Consider the following 20,809-nt stretch of genomic DNA (forward strand, 5'->3'; position numbering starts at 1 on the left):
AATTGAAACTTAAAAACAAAAACAAAAAAAAATATTTTTTCTAATCTTCCTAAAGATAAATACAGTTATCGTTTAAAACAGTGTAAACAAATGTTTCAGAAGTCTATTAAAAATAGAACTACAGTAGACAATAACCCTTTAAAGCAGTTTTTCAACTTTGGGGTCGACTGGATTTCAAATAGGGTTTGATTGAAATGTCTAGTAAATGAAAAAAAAAAAAATGGCTGATGAAAATTGTTATTTTAAATCATTCTTCTTCAAAATGAAACCCCACCCATTAGCTGTATTCTCTGCTTTCACTTTCTCAAATATATTCTAGTTTAAAAAACAAAAAAAAAAAATCAGCATAAAAATGTCTGAGCTACTCTGTATTTATAACACAGCATAACAAATGACCAAAAACTAATTTATTAAAAAATTAGTGATATCAAAATGGGGTCAGGACCCAAAAAAGGTTGTGAACCACTGCTTTAAAGCCTCCACACGAGTGATTCATGCGAACGGCAAAAATAAATAAATAAATAAAACACGAGTTGTAAATCAGAAAAACAGACACTGACACAAAAGCAAGAGGCACAACCTTGAAGTGATTTCCTCATTTTAATTACAGAATACTAAAAATAACATTACATAAAATGTCTTTTTAAAAGAAACCATTGAATATTACAAAGGTTGTAAATTTTTGTAAAGTTAGGATATAAAATCTTTGAACAGTGGTGCATAATTGAAAAAGAAATTAAATTTCATAAAATGTATATATTAACTGTTCTACATTAAAAACAAAACTGAGATGGACACAAATCGCTGACAGACGAGATGACAACAGACGCTGTTACTGCAGCACAAGTTCTCAACTTTTGTCCAAGTTTAAAAAAAAAAAAAAAAAAAAAAAAGACTGGGGGGGATCTGGGTCATATACAACACCTGAAAACAGACTAAAGAGTGAGTTGGAAGGTGACTGCTCCAAATATTCATTCATACATTCATTCATTCATCTGAATGGGCTTTACTTTGATGAAACTGGCCTTGTTCCCAATAACACACGCACACGTTTCCACAGGTTCATACTGTACAAACAAACAAAAAGTCATGTGACCTCATTCTTTCATCACTATTCCATTAGCTGGGCCAGTCTGAAATCCTACTGTACAACTGGTCAGTCACATCCACTGGAAGCAGCAGTGGTCCCCATTCTACGGGAGGAGGCTGTACACAACAGGGAGGACAAAGAAGTTAGAGGTGTGTGTGTGTGTGTGTGTGTGTGTGTGTGTGAAGGGGGGGCATGCATGTTCCATCTGTGTGCTTTGCTTTCTTCGTCTTCCTCTTCCGTCACTTCCACCATGAGCCCTTGATGCTGATGCATTTGTAGAAACTGCTCAGGATTTTAAAAAGATCTTTTTTTTGGTGGGTTTTTTTTTTTGTTTTTTTCTTTAAAAAGGACATTCAGAGACTGTTTGTCCCTCCACACTGGCCAGACGTGTCCACACGGAGGTATTTAATCGAACGTGTCACATTTTGGTAGAACAGGGCAGAAGCGAGTTCATTAGAAAAGAGTACACATGATATTTGCTGAGTGGCTGTTCCCTCTGTGCTGCAGTAGTGGTTCCTGATGAAGGTTCAGAACAGTCGAGACAAAGAAGGAACAGAGAAGTGAGGCGAGACGCAGCAGTCGTAGGTACATGGTAGGACCGCTCAGTGTCCGGGAACTGTTACTAACAATGCTATTAGAGATCAAGAATGTCCCCCTGAGTTAGTGCACACGTCAAAGACAGGCAGGCCAGGCCCGTGTGTTAAGAACTCCACAACAAAAAAATAAAAGAAATCATTTTTAATCATTTATGAAGCTAAAAATATTTGCTTTGGAGAGCTGAGTCTGACCAGGAAGGACTGAGTAAACGCTGCTACGAAAACGCAGCACAGCTGACGTCTGAGTCCTGCTCATTTCCAGGTCGCTCTGAGAACTTTAGGAGGTGGTGTTGGGTCCTGATCCCAGACTGAGCTGCTCTGCCAGCCTCAGTCCACATGGGCGGGAACTGTTGGGGAATCTGCTGGTGCTGCAGACGATGCTGAGTGTGAACATAAAACAAAGGCAGGTGGGCTGTGATGACGTCAGCGTGGGCTGAGGCTAGATCAGAGGAGCCGTGTCGATCAGGCTTTTGTTTGGGTCCAGGCTAGCAAAGAAGCGAACGTCTCGGTCTTTGTCCGACTGCAGAGCAACCATTGTCTCCTCCAGCTCATCGGCCGAGGCACAGCCCACCTCCTTAAAGTACGCTGTGGGAACAAATAAAGCACAAGACACGAGCACTGAAAGCACAGCAGCTTTCCAGTTATGAGGCAGTATTTCTGTTAGCATGATTATAAAAATGACATTCAAACTGTGGCTCACCTTTCTCCATAACGCTCTGTCGTAGCGCCTTAGCAACTAGCACGCGAACGTTAGCCACTGGGTCTGAGGAGAGGCTGAGCAGACTAGGCAACATATGCTGGCTGAACTGTTCCATGGGCATGCAGTCCTCCTCCACAACAGCCTGTAAACACCACACACAGTCACACAGGCTGCACATGGTTCAAAACAACAACAACTCTGGGAAAACTGTTTTCCAAAGCCTGGCTGTGCTCGAAATGGCACAACAAAATACGACTCATACTAAGGCTGAGTATGTAGTGTGTCCACATTAGATAATAATAACATAATGATATTTTTGAAACGTGCTTTTTAAAACATTCAGACACTCTACAATGAAAGTACAAATGAGAAAAATTAATATAATGTAATAATTAAGGTTTTAAGAGCTATTTTAACATTAAAAGTCATATGATAAGTAGTTAGAGCAAAAGCAAATAGATAGTATGGAAAAACTGAATATGTGAGAAATACCTGGATATATATTATATCGGTACATTTTTTTAAATACCGTATGCACGGTGGGCACACTAGACATACTCGACTGCCCCATGATGCATTGCGAGCGGAATATAAAATCATCACGAGACCAATTTCAAGCTAAAAATTAAATATCCTCTTTTCTAAAACAAAAGCATTTCTTCTTGTCTTTCATTAGTTTTTAACACTTAATAAAAATAAATAGGGCTCTTGTTTTGAAGTTAACCTGAAGTTTAGTCAGTAGCACAATGGAGGGTCTCCAAAAATCTCAGAAATGTCAGCATGAAATGTGTTTCTGCGAGTTTTATAGATCAAATAACCACACGTTGATTCTACTAAGTCACTTTCTCTCTTAAAACGTTTAGCCTCAGTTTGTGTAGGTTCGAAATGCATCTTGGGAAACTTGAAAGTATACTTCAGTGGGAACGGTCATCATCCTAATCTTCCTAACCATACTAATAGTATATAGTAGACAGTATATACTCATTGAGTTTGTAGTGCATAATACAGAATATGCCATTTCAAACACAGCCCTTTGACTCGATGATGACTCGTGTTTCTATCTTAATGTAACGTGAACAAGAAGAAATAAAGTCACGTACAGCTCATACACACAATGTGCTTTGAATGAATAAATAAAAATAATTTAAATAACAGATAAAAAAAAAAAAATGTCCGACCTGGCAGATAAAGGCAAAGGCCTGCCTCCCCACCCACTTGGGACAGTGGCAGAACCTGACCGTGAGTTCATTGATGAAGTTCATACCGAGGTCATCGGCCCCACTAGCATACAGCTTCTGTAGGATTTCTACAACCTGGAAGAAGCAAAAAAAGAATTACTATGAAAATGTATACAGACTTATCACAAAACTGCTTTAAAAAAAAAAAAAAAAAAAAAAAAAAAACTAAAACTCAGATGAGATTCATTTGAAAAGCTTTGAATATTTTTTATTGATTTCCTTTTTGTCAACTATTTTCACTGTTTACCCTGATGAGAAATGACTGAAACTCCCAGCTTGCTACTTACCAGTTTGTAAGAGATCCACCGGACCTCTGAGACCTTATCAGAGCAGAGTGTTAGCGCTATCTGTCTGAGGTAGTCATACACGTCATAGTGACTGTACAGCTCGATGATCAAGATCAGCTGCCTGGAAAGATGACACAGAGGAGAGCAGTACTGTCAAAACAAGCACTGGAAGTAGGATAACCTTTGGAGGTTTAGGTAAAATTCATCGAGTACAATAGAAGGAGTAGAGGATTCTACCCAGTGTGGTTCAAATATTAATAGTAAATAATCAGCATGTGTTTTTCTATCACTGAGGTGGGAGGAGGAAACATACTCTGCCAGCTCGTATCTAAATCTCCAGTTGCGACTGTTGTCCGTCACCATGAACTCCTGTAGCTGATAGAGATACTCCCTCCTTTGGTTTGCATGTAGGAGCTGCAACAACACACACGTTACAAAAATATTAAAATGACTCAAAATACACAAAAACTAAATATTTACACAAAAAATGACAAGAGAAATGCACAAAACTACACTAAAAAAGATACAAAAATACACATAATGATGTAAAACAAAAAAACTAAACAATATTTATACAAAAAGTACACAAAACGACAACAGAAATGCAGAAAAATATACAAAAGGCTCCAAAAACACACAAAATGACTCCAAAAAACATAAATTACAGAAAAATAAACCAAACGACAACAAAAATACTAAAATGACTCAAAATACAGAAAACTAAATAATTATGTAAAAATACACTAAGACGACAACAGAAATGCACAAAACTACACCAAAAAACATACAAAAATACACAAAATGACTCCAGAATCACACTACACTGGCAACAAAAAACAATATTTATACAAAAAATGCACAAAAACACAACAGAAAGATACAAAAATACACATAATGACTCCAAAAAACATTCATTTGGCCATAATTGACAACTTTACTTAAGCCCCCACTAAATGAATACATACTTCTGACGGGCACTGTACTAGTTTTTGGTAAATGAACATTTTCAAACTTCCTCACTTCCAATATTTGCCTTCTGCATCAAGTTGTAGTTTCTCGTGAAACTCACCTTCAGGAAGTCATAGAGGTGTTTAAGAACTCCAATGCGAACTTCATCCAGGTCCTTGAGGAAACCATTAAAGATGGGAACCAGATCAGCTGCAGTCAGCTGGTCCCCGAGGATCACCGCCAGCTCGTGGATGGAAAACGCCAGCGTGCGTCGTACTTTCCACTGACGGGGAGGAATCAAGAAGAAGAGTGTCAGAGCGAGATATTAAAAACATACTACATTCAAATATGATGATGTCTCACTGGTTAGAATGAGCAATTATCTAATAATGTCCGGTTTTACAGCTGTTGGATTTGCAAAACCAACTGGGTTACATTAAGACAACCATGAACCTGCTTTGACCTTGTCAAATTAGCCAAAATAAGAATTGCATTACCATCAAAAGGGGAAAATTAGGACTCAGATATGTAAAGGAAGTCAGATGAAACTTTTGACTCAGCAGGAGAGTAAAAACTATTTGGCTACCATCACTGTGGAGTCCCAGGTTAAATGTTTGACTTAAGCAAAAACCTTTAAAAAAGAACAACCTTAAATCTAAAACTGCTGACCACAAATGATAAAGTTTAATTTTAAATTATTAATAAAAATAGCAAGCTCATCCGCAATATACAGCCTTGTTTTCACCACCTGGGGATTTATGTACAAAACCGTACCCCAAAAAAAAAAACAATCAGATGTATAAATCAAAGTGCACATATGATTTTAAGCAGATTTCATTTGAAGATCCAAATCCACATGGAAATGAGCTCAAAGTAAGAGAAGAAGAAAAGCAGCTTCTCACTGAAGTGGAGGAACCAAGGTACGGCTTTAGTATTATAGTTTTTATACTATGTCTGCACTCAATGCTTTTTTATGTGACTGAAGTGGCAATTTTGTCCCATTTGTTGTGAATATTTGAAGGAAAAACAGGTACACATTGAAGCATTTCTTGCATCATTTCTCTTGAACAGGATCATTTTCAGATCAATAATGAAATAACTAAATAAAGATAATGTGGACTCAAATCATCGATTGTTTTAATTTTATCAGTAGCAATTGTGCTACGTAGCATTCACTTGTATACATTCATTGTAATCTTAATTTGTATAATTAGGTGTTGAAGCAGCTCAGTTTAGTTACTGTGACTCATGACGACTAAACTGGCTGTGGTATCTCACCACTGTGTTGCCTTAGTGATCCAGCACCATGATGGGATAGATTAGGATCAGTAGATGCTTTTATAGCGCAGGTGTGAAAAAGACTCGTTATTGTTCCCCTACATGATTTAAGGTCATCCTGCATTTACAAAAAACTCCCCATGAATGGATTCTAAATGAGCCTTCAGCAGAGCTAATGGGCTTTTTACTCTCATCCAAAACCAATGAAAGCATCTAATGGTGGAAATTATCTGTTCAAAATCAAGAGAATCCTTATCAACCTGCAGTTTCAGGTGTTTTTTAAGCACTGACAAAGATATGTTAATAAATGTATTTAACGTACTTATTCTTGCTTCGATGAGTGTTTTGATCTCAAATTATTCTTTGAAATTCATTTATTATTTTGTTGGTCATTCTCTGTCAGTTAACCCTGACACAAATGTATTTATGTAGTGCTTTCTATTTAGACAACATAAAATAAACTGCTTCCATCTGTTAAATTCTGTTACCAACGCTGATTATTCAGAACCAGGGTTTTGGAGCCCTACCTGTACGTCAGTAGCCAGGGTTTCATACGTGTCTTTGAGGCAGTGCCAGTTCTGTCGTCCCAGAGTGAGAGCCACCCCCGGTAGGCTGAAGGCACAGTGTTTGGCTATCTCTGTGTCCACTGTCTGGGCCCGGGCCGGGTCGGTCATGGAAAGGTACTGATCCAACAGCTGCTGGGGGATGACGTTCTGCAGGCACAGAAGAGGTTGCTACAAATTCACATCAGTGCTCATCGTCTCAAACTTCACAATAAAAGCTCCAGGACTTAAAGGAGCAGTGCAGACTAACCTGGATCTTGGGCTTTTCTTCAAAGATTGGGCTGTGAGCCAGGTCTTCTTTTCCTTCTTCCTCTATGCTCTCGATCAGTTCAGACTGCTATGATATATGCAAAACCACAAATACATTAGTCACAATATACATACTGTAACCTCTTTAATTCTGGAAGCTAAGGTGAGGCGACTGGACCTGCTTTTCTTCAGTTCTGGGGCTAGTCAGGAGTTCATTAGGCTGGATTAACCTAGTATGTGGTTCATTAGCATAATAACTGGGCTCTGTCAACTGTCGACTCATAGAGATCAGTTTAACTAATGCATCTGGAACATACAGAGATGATGGGCCTCAACCAGGGTTAGGATTGATTAGAATTGTGTAATTGATAATTAATTAAATGTATGACATAATTCTAATTGTAATTGAAAAAACTTGTGCTGTTTTAATAATTGTATTATAATTCAGTTCAGATAATTGACTTTTGTAATTGTAACTGTCAATTACAATTCAATTAAACGAAAAACTGGTGAAAGAATTTACAGTTCTATGGATAACACATATGTAGTTAATATTTCTAAAATTGTTTCGTAACAAGTTTTCCCACTACCATTTCAAAATAAACCTCAGATGCCCACACAAATACTACTAAAACATTTTTTTATTGATAAAGAAGCCTAACAAGGTAACCAAGAGATGAAAAATAAATGAGATGACAATAGATTAGATTTTTAAAGTGTATTTTAGCTGATTTAAGACGTGGGTCAAAAGTGACCTGTTATCACAAGAGATGCTAACAGAAAGCTAGCACAAGTTTTATGGGTTAATTTATTAAAGGCTCAGATATTGTGATTATTATTATTATTGTAATTGACTTACAGGGGGAAAATGATAATTGTCAGTTTAATTGTAAATAGAGGAAAAATGTTGGTCACCGTACTAGTAATTGAGTTATAATTGAAGACATAATTGTAATGGAAAAATGTAATTGACCCCAAACCTGGCTCCAACCACTAAAAAAAGGCTTGGTTGAACAGCGGAAATGCTATAACTTGATGTTTACTATTGCGTGTACGCATCACATTACGTGTATCTTCCAGCTCTTCAATTGATCAGACATGTCAGCTGACCATGTCTGTAGCTAATAACTAAGGCTCTCATTGGGTTTTCATGTTGGGGAGACTGTATATCTAGCTGTGTTTGACATGATTAAAGTGCGAAGATAGGATTAGCTTCATACCAGACCAGATGAGTATGGCAAAGACTCCTCATTGTCCTCTGGAGACTCCGTTAGCGTCTCTTCGTCTCCTTCCTCCTGCACAGGAAGTGACTCTGATGACGGAGACGTGTCCATCTCCATTATTTGCTGCTCCTCTGTGCTGCTTTGCTCGTTCTCTGGCTGAGGCTCCTCAGGTGTGCTCTCTGTGGACGGGCTCTCAAGCTCCTCCTCATGCTCCACCTCGGGCGGGCTGGTTTCCGCGGGGCTGTCGTCTGGTTGGCTGTCAAGCTGTGCTGCCTTCAGGGCTGCTGACAACACCTGCACTTGAGCTGGGGAGAAATCAAACATTTATCACTTCACAAATTCAAAACATCTACAGCCTGTCACACTTATTTTAACTCATTACCTTGGACATCAGGGTCATCCATGTGTGGCTGCAAACATTCCAATACCTTTTGGATCTGGTCACTGGTAGAGTTTCCATGAATAGACTTGGAATCCGCACAGTTCTCCATTGTTAATACTTCCTCCTTCTCTTTCATTGCCCCTAATGTTGGACTACTTAACATTTCTAGTTCTCCACTAATGTCTGGTAGAGGAGACCTCCAGTAGTGGAAAGAGTTAAAGTTCTCATCGGTCTGCTCCGACTCCTTTGTATTGTTTTTTACTAAGGAAGTGCTGTTGGTTAGGCTGAAGCAATCTTGTCTATCTCTGCTGCCGGATGTATGACTGTCATCAAAACTGTTCAGTTCTTCACCGTCAACTGTCGACACGTGCTCTGGTGATGGTGTCGCACGGCCGTCCTGGTTAGGAGGTGTGTGGGTGATGGTTCTCTCCGTTTGGCGGCTACTCATGTCTGTGAAGTTTAATGAGTTCAAGGAGCAGTCGCTTCAATAAGAAAAGAGCAAAAAACAAAAAAGAAAAGAAAAAAAGATTAAACTCAAATCTCAGTACCTGTCATCGCTGACCGGTACCTGTATTAAAAGTGCATAATAAATAAAAAGTGTTTAATTTGTTTTACCAATAATCATCTGCAAATGTATCTTTAAAAAACATTTATAATGCTCTTCTAAATGATTTTATACAATAAACATAATCTATGGGGAGCAGCCAACGTCAAGTCATTGATTACGGTGCAGTGTTTACATTAGGTCCCACGTAATTTCTTTGATCTAAATATTGTTTATATATATATAGATATAGATATGTAAATATATAATATAATAATGTAATGTAATATAATAGAATAGAATATATATTTTTTCTCCTGGCTGCTCTACAAGGACTTAACAAAAATTACCCGACTAAACCTTTAGGATTATATATGACTTTTTGATAGAGCTTGCAATTAAAAATTCACTACAGCTACGTCTTTAGTATTAACAGATGCTTTGTAAACTGAGGCCACTTCCTCTTTAGTTTTAACCCACACAAAAGTTTTGACAAGAATCAATTTTAAATCAAATTTAAGAATTCTAAGAAAAAGCAAAGTTACCTGTCTGACATACACCTGGGGACCTCGAGCAGGCTACCATCCTCTCTGAAGTAAAGACCAGTGGTGGAGGGACTTGCAAAGGTAGAGATGAAGCGTCCCAGAGACTGAAAAGCTGCTTGTCGCACCTGAGAACAAGAAGAACCCGTGCATTTCATCAGGACGCCGAAAACCTGCAAGACTAGTTTGGAAACTTAAAATCTATGACGTGACAAATGAGGGGAATTCTCTGATGTAACAATGAAAATTAACCTTGGGCTGACTGTATTTTCCATCAAGATTGCTCAATTTTGTTATTTTTTACACCAACCTTGACACTGGTAAATAGAATTATGGTCCCAGTCCCAGCTAGTCAAGATGTTATTGAGCGCAGAGAAAAACAATGTAATACGAAAGGAAATACTTCTTTAATTATCAGTCCATATAGGACACTAAGTTATAGTGTTTGACTAAATACAAGACCTGGTAAAGCATGTGTGACTTACCCAGCGGGACTGGTCACTAATGAGGCTGATGAACAAGGGGGACAACTTTGCACGTCGTACCTCTGGAGAGGTGGAATTAGAGACCATCATAAAGCACTCAGCACAAGCTTTTCTGATGCCCCAGAGACTGTCTGAGCACAGATCGAAGAACTTCGCCATCTGTGCCAAAAACGAAGCAAAGTCAGAACAGCTTGTATGTTTAAACTGTGGTTAATGAAAATTGAGTCAACAGAGCAGACTACAAACAAAACTATTTACGCCATTAAAGGGAGCCTGCCACTACATGACTAATCACACAAACCTTTACACCGCTGGCTGTGGATATGTTCTAATGACCCAATAACACAGGCTACCCTAGTGTCATTTTAACTTCCACACTGCACAGAAACCAGCACCTTGGTCAACTTACCAGAAGTTTTTCTGTGGCTTCCTGTCCAACAATTGAGCAAAATTCTCCAAAGTTAGCTGCGCAAACCTGTGAAAAAAGAAAGATTACATATATGATCAAGGTCAACAAGAACATTAGTTATTCAAAAATGGAAGAAATAGGTATATACAAAAAATGTTGTATCCTGAGATTAGAATAGAATAGAATCCTTTTATTGTCATTGCACAAAGTACAACCAAATTGCACATGCCCCTCCCAATAACATTGAAGTACACTTCAAAGATTCAAGCCAAAACAGACCCAGTTATCATAAAAACAGCATAAGGTACGGTAAAAGTCTGTCGGAATAAAGAGTTCATCAGTATAAAAGTGCAGGATATAAAATAATAGAAAAGAGAAATTCAAAACGAGACAGTATTTCATTTTCCATTTATTAATAGTGATGCTGGTGGCTATGGTGTGTTTATTGTTTAGAGAGTGGATGGTGGCTTAGTAAAAAAACATTGGTATTTAGTAAAAAAAACATAAAAAAACAACACAAAAATATACATTTTTAAATTAATACAGTGTTATTTTATATCTAATGAAGTTAAATAAAGCAGTAAAAACATAAACAAATGGCTTTAAACTGTTGTGAGTTTTCCTCTACTGGCACTAGTGATGCCAAACCATTAACATTCCCAACAGAAAACAACAACAGTGCAGAGTCAGCAGCAAAAACTAAGTTACAGGATGATTGACTTTTACAGTAATGAATGAACAGCCGTCACACAAAACTCATTGCTAAGGTGCTGCTGCTTAAAAAACATCATGTCCAAGTTTTTTTTCAGAAGTTAGGAAGTGAAATGGGGGGATTAAAGGGTTTACCTTGCGCACTTGGAAGAGTCTGGCATCGCTGCACAGCTCGCAGAAACGTGGCAACAATAGATGCTCCACTGTGTCTTTGTTCAACATGGTGACAACTTTGCACATGATCTGCAGAAAGGGGGAGGGAAGCATGGTGAGTGTAATCACAACCGATGACTGTGAGTACGTTACATAACTCAGCAGCACTTGTTGCATAAATGGCGATAAAGAACTGGGGCGAGGCTGTTAATGAAAGGAAAGGAAAAGGAAAACTAAATCATTGAGAACGAAGCAAATGTCATGATAAGACAGCTACGGACAAAAGTTGATTATTTATGTGAATCAGATAGAGCTGTGCATGCATGAGTAAACTCAAATAAAGTATTTAAAAATCTAATCTTAGAATCCATTTCTCCAGAAATCTTTACACTTGTAAGAATAATTAAACTTAAAAAAGAAAAAGTTCCCAAAGCATCAGACTCTCACTGAAGGTAAAAAAAAAAACATTCAAATTTAAATTAAGCTCAGTAAAAAAAGTTGTTCAGACATTTTTTTATCATCCTTGGGGCCCTTTTTTAAAATTATAATTACTTTATTTATTCTTATTTCTGTATGCATGTATATACGTTTTGTGTGTGTCTATGTGCATTGGGGGGGGTATATAGTGTGTGAGGTTTTTGTGTTTGAAAAAGAACAAAAATGGGTTGTATGTACCTTGAGAAGAATATATGTAAGAGTATATATGAAACCCAATAAAAATACTTCGAAAACTAACAAAAAACGTTTAAGATCCATCAAGGGGTTAATTTGTAATAGTCAGAAAAAAACAACCTATACTCCCCAAATGAATTGAAATTGCATTAAATAGCTGGGAGAAAAAATGCAATTTTTAACGCTTTCAATGAATAATCAACAATCGTTTTCCTTACAGCTACTGCTTCAATTTTGTAGTCGTCATCGCTGCTGGGTTCTGTGAGGTCGAGCAGAACTGGACAAACTTTGGTCTCCATGTCGGCCTTTGATATGAGGCCCTGCTCCAATAAAACAAGTAGAGCCGCTTGACTCGTTTTTCGCACCTGGAAAAAAAATAAAGCAAAAAGCAGAAAAGCACGCTCAGTGAACGTACTCTACTACTCACCATTAAAAATACGTTGGGTTTTTTCTCTCATTTCATTAAACATACCTGATTATTTGGATCGGTGAGATACCGAACAACTATCGGCACCAAGTATCTGGAGAAAGCGGCTGGGAAGTTTGGCCGACTTTCGTGCAAAAACATGGCAATGTTTGGAACCTGTTCCATCAGTTCAGCTCGCACCGTGGGCTCTGTGTATTAAACAGGAAACACTCATTGTTGTAGGTGATTAAAACACTAGTGTAATGCATGGTATTCAAAGGAAATATCGTGCACCTCCGTCTTCTGACATTCTGGCGACTGTCTCCATAACGCTGATGAAGTCGTTTTCATTTTCGCTGAACTCTCTCAGCACATCCAGGAGGCCACGAGCCACAATCTGCCTGCAGGGCAACAGGAAGGCAAAAATTATACTTTCAGCAATGACAGAACTTTGAAAAACTGAGGGTGTCCCGATCTAGTACTGATATCAGGGATTGGTCAAATCTCAGCAAATAACAAAAACAGTATATACAGTATCAGAATACATCTAAAGTCTCCAATATATGTTTTTTTCCTTTTTTTTAAAAAAATTGGATTTAATGATGTTATTCTTTAGGGCAGGGGTGTCAAACTCATTTTAGTTCAGATGCCAAATACGGACCAGTTTGATCTCAAGTGGGCCGCAGATTTTAAGAGGTGGAAAAAAGAACAAATTTTAAATTATTGTGCCCTAGTTTTCAATATCACTTCAATTCACTTGAAAAAATCTTGACTTTGTTACCAATTTTTTGTGTCGCATTTAGAATAGTTTGTGAGAAATTTGTGGAAAAATTAAGAGTTCTTTCCACAGTTTGCAATTAAAAATGACATTATATATACAAAGGAAAAATGCAAGTACCTAAAGATATTGTAGAGTTTCAATAAATTGGTGAATTTTAGATATCTACGACTGGATTATTTGGTAATATACACAGTAATTCTTAATTTCTCTGTCATTTTTCACCCCTGGACCTTGAGTTTGACACATGTGCTTTAAGGTCTTCAAATGTATTTATTTTATTTAACAGTAGAATATTATTTCATTTAAGGTGAATTTTTATGTAACTCATTGGCTCCTAATAAATGGGTCAGTTTTTCTCATACCTACTTTTGCTGAGTATTGTTCTGAGTAATATCAAGCCTTTTCTAACATTTCACATTACAACACAAGTAATAAAAGTATGTATGATTCATGCTGATATAGTATTGTATGAATATTGGACAATACGCAAGGCTGCTATATTAGAAATAAATAAATTAGTAGTATTGTGACACCCCATCAAAAACTGGACCATAACAAGTGTAACATTCCTAAAGACTCGTTGGATTGATGATTAAAGGCTTGTAAAGGCAGATGTGATAGCACCATCATTCATCTGATTACTGTAACACTGAACGTGTTTGAAGGCTTAATCTGTTCAGCATCGTGTCCAGACGCATTTAAAAACCATTGCTGGAAATTCTTTACATGTACAGTAACTAGTTGGAACACATCCTGAGTTTTGTGCTTAAGATGACACATCCGTTAATGTTGCACCAATAAACAAAAAAACCCATGGGTTTATTTACGCTGTACTAAGAAACAACTATTTATTTAATTATTAGTAATGAATAACAAAATGCACAACTCAAGTCAATCAAGAAGGATTGTAGTGAAAACACTTCTGGAAAGGAACCTTAATGTTTGCATTTAACAATAAATTAGTCAAGTTATAGCACTGATAGTGTATTTCACTGTAGATCATTACAGAACCTACAGGATGCACCTACCTATTGAAGACATTCTCACTGAAGGCATACTTTTCTAACCTCCCAAGAGGAGTGAGGTTGTCCTGGCCGGCATCGAGGAAGGCTGTGATGCGGATGCCATCGCACTCAGAGCCGTAGTCATCAAATCCAACTGCACAAGAGACGGAAAACATTTATTTACCTATTTTTTATGGCCTATGGCAATCTAGATTCAAGTAACTCAAAAGAGAGCACAAACAAGAATATTTACAAGTTTTTTTTTTTCAAGATTTATGGTTGAAACTACATAAATAACCCCCGGCCAAGTCTTTACAGCTGGATCCTAATGCTGTCATCATCACCAGGCCTAATGCAGGCAACTGGGAAGGCATGGTCTGTAAAACTGCTAATAATAGCAAGGCATTAGCCTCTAAATACATGAGAGCTTTACATATCACATGGATCCCAAGAAAGGCCACACATACAACCAGACTATGGCTAACCTGATGCTAACCAACACACAACACAAATAACCCATTTTGTTTTATCATTTAATAGGATTTTTTTTTTTTTTTTTAGTTCTACAGTACTTACAATCATCCAGATCATCGTGGCCATCTTCAAAATATAAAGATAGACCTACAAAAATAAAGCAATCAGTGAGGGAAATACATAGTGGCAAACATATCATCATCATCATCATATGTTCGCTGCATGAACCCGCCCCTGAGATGTCAGGAAGTCCCTCTTCCAACATGACACAGTAATTCACAAGAGTGGGGTTACTCAATTACCCCGAGAAAAAAAAAAAAAACAACCCAAAAAAACCTCACAGACACAACCTGACAAAAAAAAAAAAAAAGAAAACACTTCCCAAATATATGCAAATTATAAAGACACCTATAGGGAGTTCTCTCATAAGCAAAGCATCATCAATTAATTAATTAATAATAGGTCATTTTATGTACAACGTTATTTTGGAAAAGCCATAAGGATGATGTCATATCCCAATAATAATCCTACAAAGGGGACATTCCTTACAACGTAATTGCTAGACGTGACAAAGTAAACAAGCGCGAGCAAAATCCAAATTTTCAAAGCGCCTCTTGTCTTCATGTGATTATTTTTGCGTTCTCGTTTCTCATAATATTAATCATTGGTCTTAAAACATCTCTGGATATAAAGAAATCCAACAACTACCCTCTCACCAAATAATTTATGGATTTAAACTAGCAGAGAACTGTGTTAAGTTAACCACTGTGATTGAAGTTCCTGGGTACAGATGTACAAGAGTCTTTCTAGTCCATGTTAATCAGAATAAGAATGGCCATACTTGAATAATCCCAGGGGGGAAATCCTATGCATGAATGACTCTGGCATTTTAAAGCGTGTCTAAAATATGACGTATTGGAGTATAAACTTTCAGTATATTACAAGTGTTCACAATTATCCTAAAAAAAGAATATGGTCATTTTAAGGGCCAGACCTATTAATCTATGTGGCCGATTAATCAAGCTGATTGTAGTTAATATCAGAATTGTTGCAGCAACACAATATAAAATAGCAGACAGTAAGAAACAAAAATAAACACCAACGTAAAATAATAGTGCAAAATGTAAGAACTGTAGCGTAGACAAAAAAACAAAACAACAAATGTTAATTAACAGATTAATCGACATCAGTCAATAGCCTGTCTGATTAATCAGTCGGGCTCTAATATGTAACTAATGTTTGAACTTTTTTGCTGCATAGTTCTGTCCAGAGCCATAGAGAATGAGAGTTGCGTCAACTCCGTTCACTCTGTTCAATTTTTTCACAGCAATGGTGGTTCATGCAGACTCGCATTTGTAACCCGGAAGTAGCAGTTCACTGATGAAGCCTATTGAAGCCACAGCAGAGAGTAAGATGTTTAAATATTCAAATTGGATATTATTATATCAACGTATATAAACTCATTAACGCGTGCATTAAAGCATGTTAGTGTTTTATCCCCCGCTAAACTAGTAGATTAAGGGATAAATAGCAGATAACGGATATGGATATGCTCACGTTACTGGATAAAGTAACACACATTGTTAACCTCAAGGTTCATTTATATTAATGCCATTTCATACAACGATGAGGAATTAGAGAAAATAAGTTTGAAATAAAAAATGAAATAAATAAATAGAATAAAAATACTTTTAAACTTTATTTGTTTTTTCTGTAGTAAATTAAAATAAATGAATGAATTAAATATAACTTTAGGACATATGATTGTACAGTGATGAGTAAAAAATGAGGAATGGATTTTTGGAGTACGAGCTAGGATGATAAATTTAACGTTAAACAACAACAAAGAAGAAAGCTATTTTTTTTTTAGATATATTGATATTAATTTATAATGCATATTTCAGATTTCTAAACCGCAAGCTTAAGCAAAAAGGTAATTTATGGTTTGATTTTTTTTTGTAAGCTTTGACTTTCTCCTAGCTGTAAATATCATGTATAAACTCAGCTAATTATGATCATGGCAGAGGGAAAGGGAAGTTAGAAACCCTAAGTGAGATTGAAAGCACACAACAATGTTGAAAACATTGTCAATAATGCAGTTACTGACGCCAAATTACCAAAAATGCCAGTGATGTCAATTGATTTGAATAGGTCACCTGTGATTTCCGGGGTATGAATTCAGTCTTACAGGAATCACGTGTCGCAACTCTCTCTCTATACGGCTCTGGTTCTGTCTGCTACTGTAGAATCAGCAGTAATCATTACAAAACTGGGATACGTTAACTAGGTCACTGCTTAAAGTTACATTTTGCCTCTTTTGATTTATCCACGTTTACTGTACTTACTTTATTTTTGAATAAATAAAGTTTGCCTTTTCCTATTCATCAGTGGCTTTACAGTCTTTGTTACTAATCAAATGTCCTGTTCTTTTTGTTAAATCAGATTTCGTGAGTATTTGTGTTCATGTACAGTATAAAATGTTCTTATTTCATATATCAGTTATTGGCATATACATTGGATACTGGCTTTTTAAAAACTGCAATATATCGGCTTGAACCCCAAAAAAAATCCCACATTTGTCAGACTATAATTTTCTAGGGTTAATATTGAGGATTCAAATGTATATTAATCGCTTTCTGCTACTGTAGAATCAGCAATAATTATTACAAAATGAAAACACTAGGAGACGTGAACTAGGTCACTGTTTAAAGTTACATTTTGCCTCTTAATTTATCCACGTTTACTGTACTTACTTTATTTTTGAATAAATAAAGTTTGCCTTTGCCTATTTAACAGTGGCTTTACAGTATTTATGTTGACAGTGTTACTAATCAAATGTCCTTATATTGATTTAGTAGAGTTTTACTACTTTTTGTTAAATCATATTCTGTGAGCTTCATGTACAGTATATAATGTTCTTATTTTAAACATGACCAATTTATATATTAGTTATTGGCAGATACATTGGACATTGCCAAAAAAAAAACACACATTTGTCAGGCTATAATTTTCTAGGTTAATATTGAGGATTCAAATGTATATTAATTAACTTAATAAGGCTTTATGAGGTTTTAGTCATTGTAATGTTGTGACTGACATCGGCAGACATTACAGTCTGAGCGTTCAGAACACAAACTAAAAGCATGATGTGACTGATGTTCATTAAAGGTTTTTATTCAGATTCGGATCCCAACAGAAGACAAAGGCGGGACAGACCAGTTGAGTCCAGGGAGACAAACAGCGTGTGTTTACAGCTGCTCGGTGTGAGGGAATGTGCTGCAAATATAAAAACAACTGCGGTTTATCCACAGCACAGGAGACCATGGGTCCTATCGGAGAGGTGTTCATGGGTACAAATAGTGATCAGAAACCCAAGAAGCGCGCTGACAAACAGCAGAGTACCCTTTTGTTGTGGTATAAAGGAGGATTTGGTCAGCTTATGTCTGAAAATTACTTTAGCTGCTAGGCTAGCAGTGGCTAGATCGACTCGATTAGCTTTTAGAAACAACAACTCGGTGTTAAATATATTTTTCCAAAACACAAACACAACGATCTAACCAAACATAAGTGAATTAGGAACAAATTGCACAAAAGACGTATCAAAGTTAGTGAGCATTCACATTAAAGTTACATTTTCGGCAGCTTCCAGTGAGCTTCCTCTGGTAGGAGGCTAGCTGTGCTTAGTTTGCTAGCATGGTGTTAGGGATTTACTTGTTACCGTGTTAACTTGTTTCCTTTAACCTCGCTATGGTTGTTTCACAACACAGCGTCTATTAATTAAACTCATGCACTAAGCAGTTTGTAAACGCTGGCGTTTTTTTTTTTTTTTTTGGTGATAATTAAAAAAAAAAAACCAAAACAAAAAAAAACTGTTAGTAAATAATTAAGCATTAGCATTCCCAATGCTTTGTTACTGTAAACAATGTAAGCGCGTAGAAGAAAAAAAAACAATTTGTTTAAATCGCCACATATCGTTAAAACTTTTATTAAACACACCGTGTCACGTGAACATGACCAAATTAAACCAAGTTAAAATATAACTGTTTAGTTTATAGCTGGTTAAAGACGAGTCAGCCTCATGTTTACAACCGCGCTGTATTCATGAACGTGAAGCCTTGTCAAGTGACAAATTCAATTAAATCATTATTCTTCATTCTTTTAAATAATCCAATGCTTTATCTCAACACATCGAACGAGCAACATCCGTATTGTTCAGGCATTGTCATCGGTTAACCAGGAAACCCACTAGATTCAAAACACCGGCTAGTTCAGCCCTCTCGCTTGACTTGGCTCGCCTATGGATGTTACTTAGCCTTAAAAGACGAAACGAACACCAAAATGCGAGCCACATTTAGAGCGGTGCCACCTGGAACTCAACAACACAACTTCAGAAGCCAAACCTCGACGCTTAATTGTTGTGGAAAACCCTAGTTGAACACAAAAGTGCCTTTACCTGCCATCTTGAAGTGGGCTCGCTGTGCGGGCTGCCGTCCCCGTATGGGCTGTCACTCAAACAGCCACCCGGTACTTCCTGAGAACACTTCCTGATGCCGTAATCAAGGAGAGGCTTGTCTGTTGTTGTCTGATACTCTCCAATGTCGGTGCGCTCGAATACAGACTCCACATGACCGAGTATCACTTACAGAAAAACAGAGCCGAACGGCGCAGAAGTTAGCTCAAAACCGGAAGCTGTCGTTCCGCAGTTAAGGGGAAAGTTAAGAGCAAAATTAAGGGACCGAAAGGGGGTTCAAATCAGTGGATGGCGGACCGGAACTGGACTTTGGCTCGATCAGGAGTGTCAAAGTCATTTTAGTTCAGGCGCCAAATATTAATAATTTTGATCTTATGTGGGGTGCAGATTTTAGTATGAAAAAAAGAGCAATTTCAATATTAATGGTTTCTAAATTTTCCCTCCACGTATAAATGACATATTAATGATAAAGTATGTGGGGCAATAAGTAACAGATATTATATTTCATTGAGTTTGAATTTGGCTCCTATACGGCTCTGTACTGCCAGTATATGAAATATAATATATATAAAATATTGCTTTTTTATTTTTATTTTTTAAAGGAGATGTCTGTAAATGAATAATAATTATTGGCATTCAAATACCGAAAATATCGATACCAGTATTGTTGTTTTATTTTACGGTACAATACAACAACAATACTGGTATCAATAATTTATACCAGTGTTTATTATATTTTTGCATTAAAAGTTATCAACCTTACATATTCATAAATGTTGTTTTTTTTATTTATTTTTTAATCTAAGCCTAACTTTACCCACTGGAGGGAAGAGCTTAAACTTTTTGCCAATTCTTCATCTCTTCTTCTTGGCAGAAAGGCCTCTAGACTTGTTTCATTTATGAAAAAACTTGACATTTTTCAAGAGCCCAATTTGTTGTTTGATTGTAAGTACATTGTTTTGTTTTTTTTGTCTTTCAACTTTGTCTATAACCTGTACTAATGTGAATGGCGCCTTTTTGATTGTCTGTACTTGCATCAATTAAAAAAAGCAAAACTTAAGTTCTCAACCCTACCTAAAAATGTTGTCATTGCACATTGTTTATTTAAGAAAAAAACAAAAAAATCCACACATAACAATGTTTGGGGAATTTTTTTTTTTGTGACTGTTAGGTTTATAAATAAAGTATTTCGTAATTATCTATAAACATATTGACCATAATCTGTCCAAGGTTCTAACAAAATATTCACAAAACTACCCAAAGATTAGCCGAAGTAGTATTATTGATATTATTATTATTTTTTAAACATAATATTGAGTTGAAGGTTTTTCTGCACTGAGCTATATTAATATTACAGATTAGTGTTTTTAAAAATTAAAATAAGTAAACTTACCTTCAGAAATCACCATTTAATCATTTTTTTAATCAGAATTTTTTTTCGGTTAACTTATTAATAAATGTCAAGTTAAAGAAAGTTTTACTTATTTAAACTATAACATATCTTTTTCAAAAGAGCTAAACAATGCGGTAATTACAGTAAAACTAAACGTAGAGTTGCATAGCTTCATCCAGTAGGTGGCGCACTAGTTTTTACCTGTGGGTT

The 20,809-nt window shown here is 36.5% G+C and overlaps 1 protein-coding gene across 1 annotated transcript; it reads right to left on the minus strand.

Moving 5' to 3' along the window:
* Positions 1–1,366: 1,366 nt before the first annotated feature.
* On the minus strand, positions 1,367–19,432 carry ppp4r1l (protein phosphatase 4, regulatory subunit 1-like). The gene is made up of 20 exons (XM_028447678.1): positions 19,189–19,432; positions 14,838–14,882; positions 14,286–14,415; positions 12,771–12,877; positions 12,543–12,685; positions 12,289–12,435; positions 11,381–11,488; positions 10,535–10,600; positions 10,126–10,284; positions 9,644–9,768; positions 8,555–9,036; positions 8,170–8,477; positions 6,951–7,037; positions 6,665–6,871; positions 4,981–5,142; positions 4,225–4,325; positions 3,912–4,032; positions 3,565–3,699; positions 2,387–2,528; positions 1,367–2,271 (listed from the first exon to the last, which is right to left on the minus strand). The coding sequence occupies exons 1-20, from the start codon at positions 19,193–19,195 to the stop codon at positions 2,126–2,128; spliced, it is 2,928 nt and encodes a 975-aa protein (XP_028303479.1). The 5' UTR covers positions 19,196–19,432; the 3' UTR covers positions 1,367–2,125.
* Between the last annotated feature and the right edge of the window lie 1,377 nt (positions 19,433–20,809).

The sequence above is a fragment of the Gouania willdenowi genome, chromosome 5 (genome assembly GCF_900634775.1).
Source record: "Gouania willdenowi chromosome 5, fGouWil2.1, whole genome shotgun sequence".
NCBI classification, from domain to species: domain Eukaryota; kingdom Metazoa; phylum Chordata; class Actinopteri; order Blenniiformes; family Gobiesocidae; genus Gouania; species Gouania willdenowi.

What these genes read in the sequence shown, in the direction of transcription:
- ppp4r1l (XM_028447678.1), bottom strand. An exon ending in ACCTCTATGACTTCCTGAAG is followed by an intron (nt 4,326 to 4,980) that starts GTGAGTTTCACG and finishes GTGTTGTTGCAG; the next exon opens with CTCCTACATGCAAACCAAAG. An exon ending in CCTTTGCCTTTATCTGCCAG is followed by an intron (nt 2,529 to 3,564) that starts GTCGGACATTTT and finishes TGGTGTTTACAG; the next exon opens with GCTGTTGTGGAGGAGGACTG.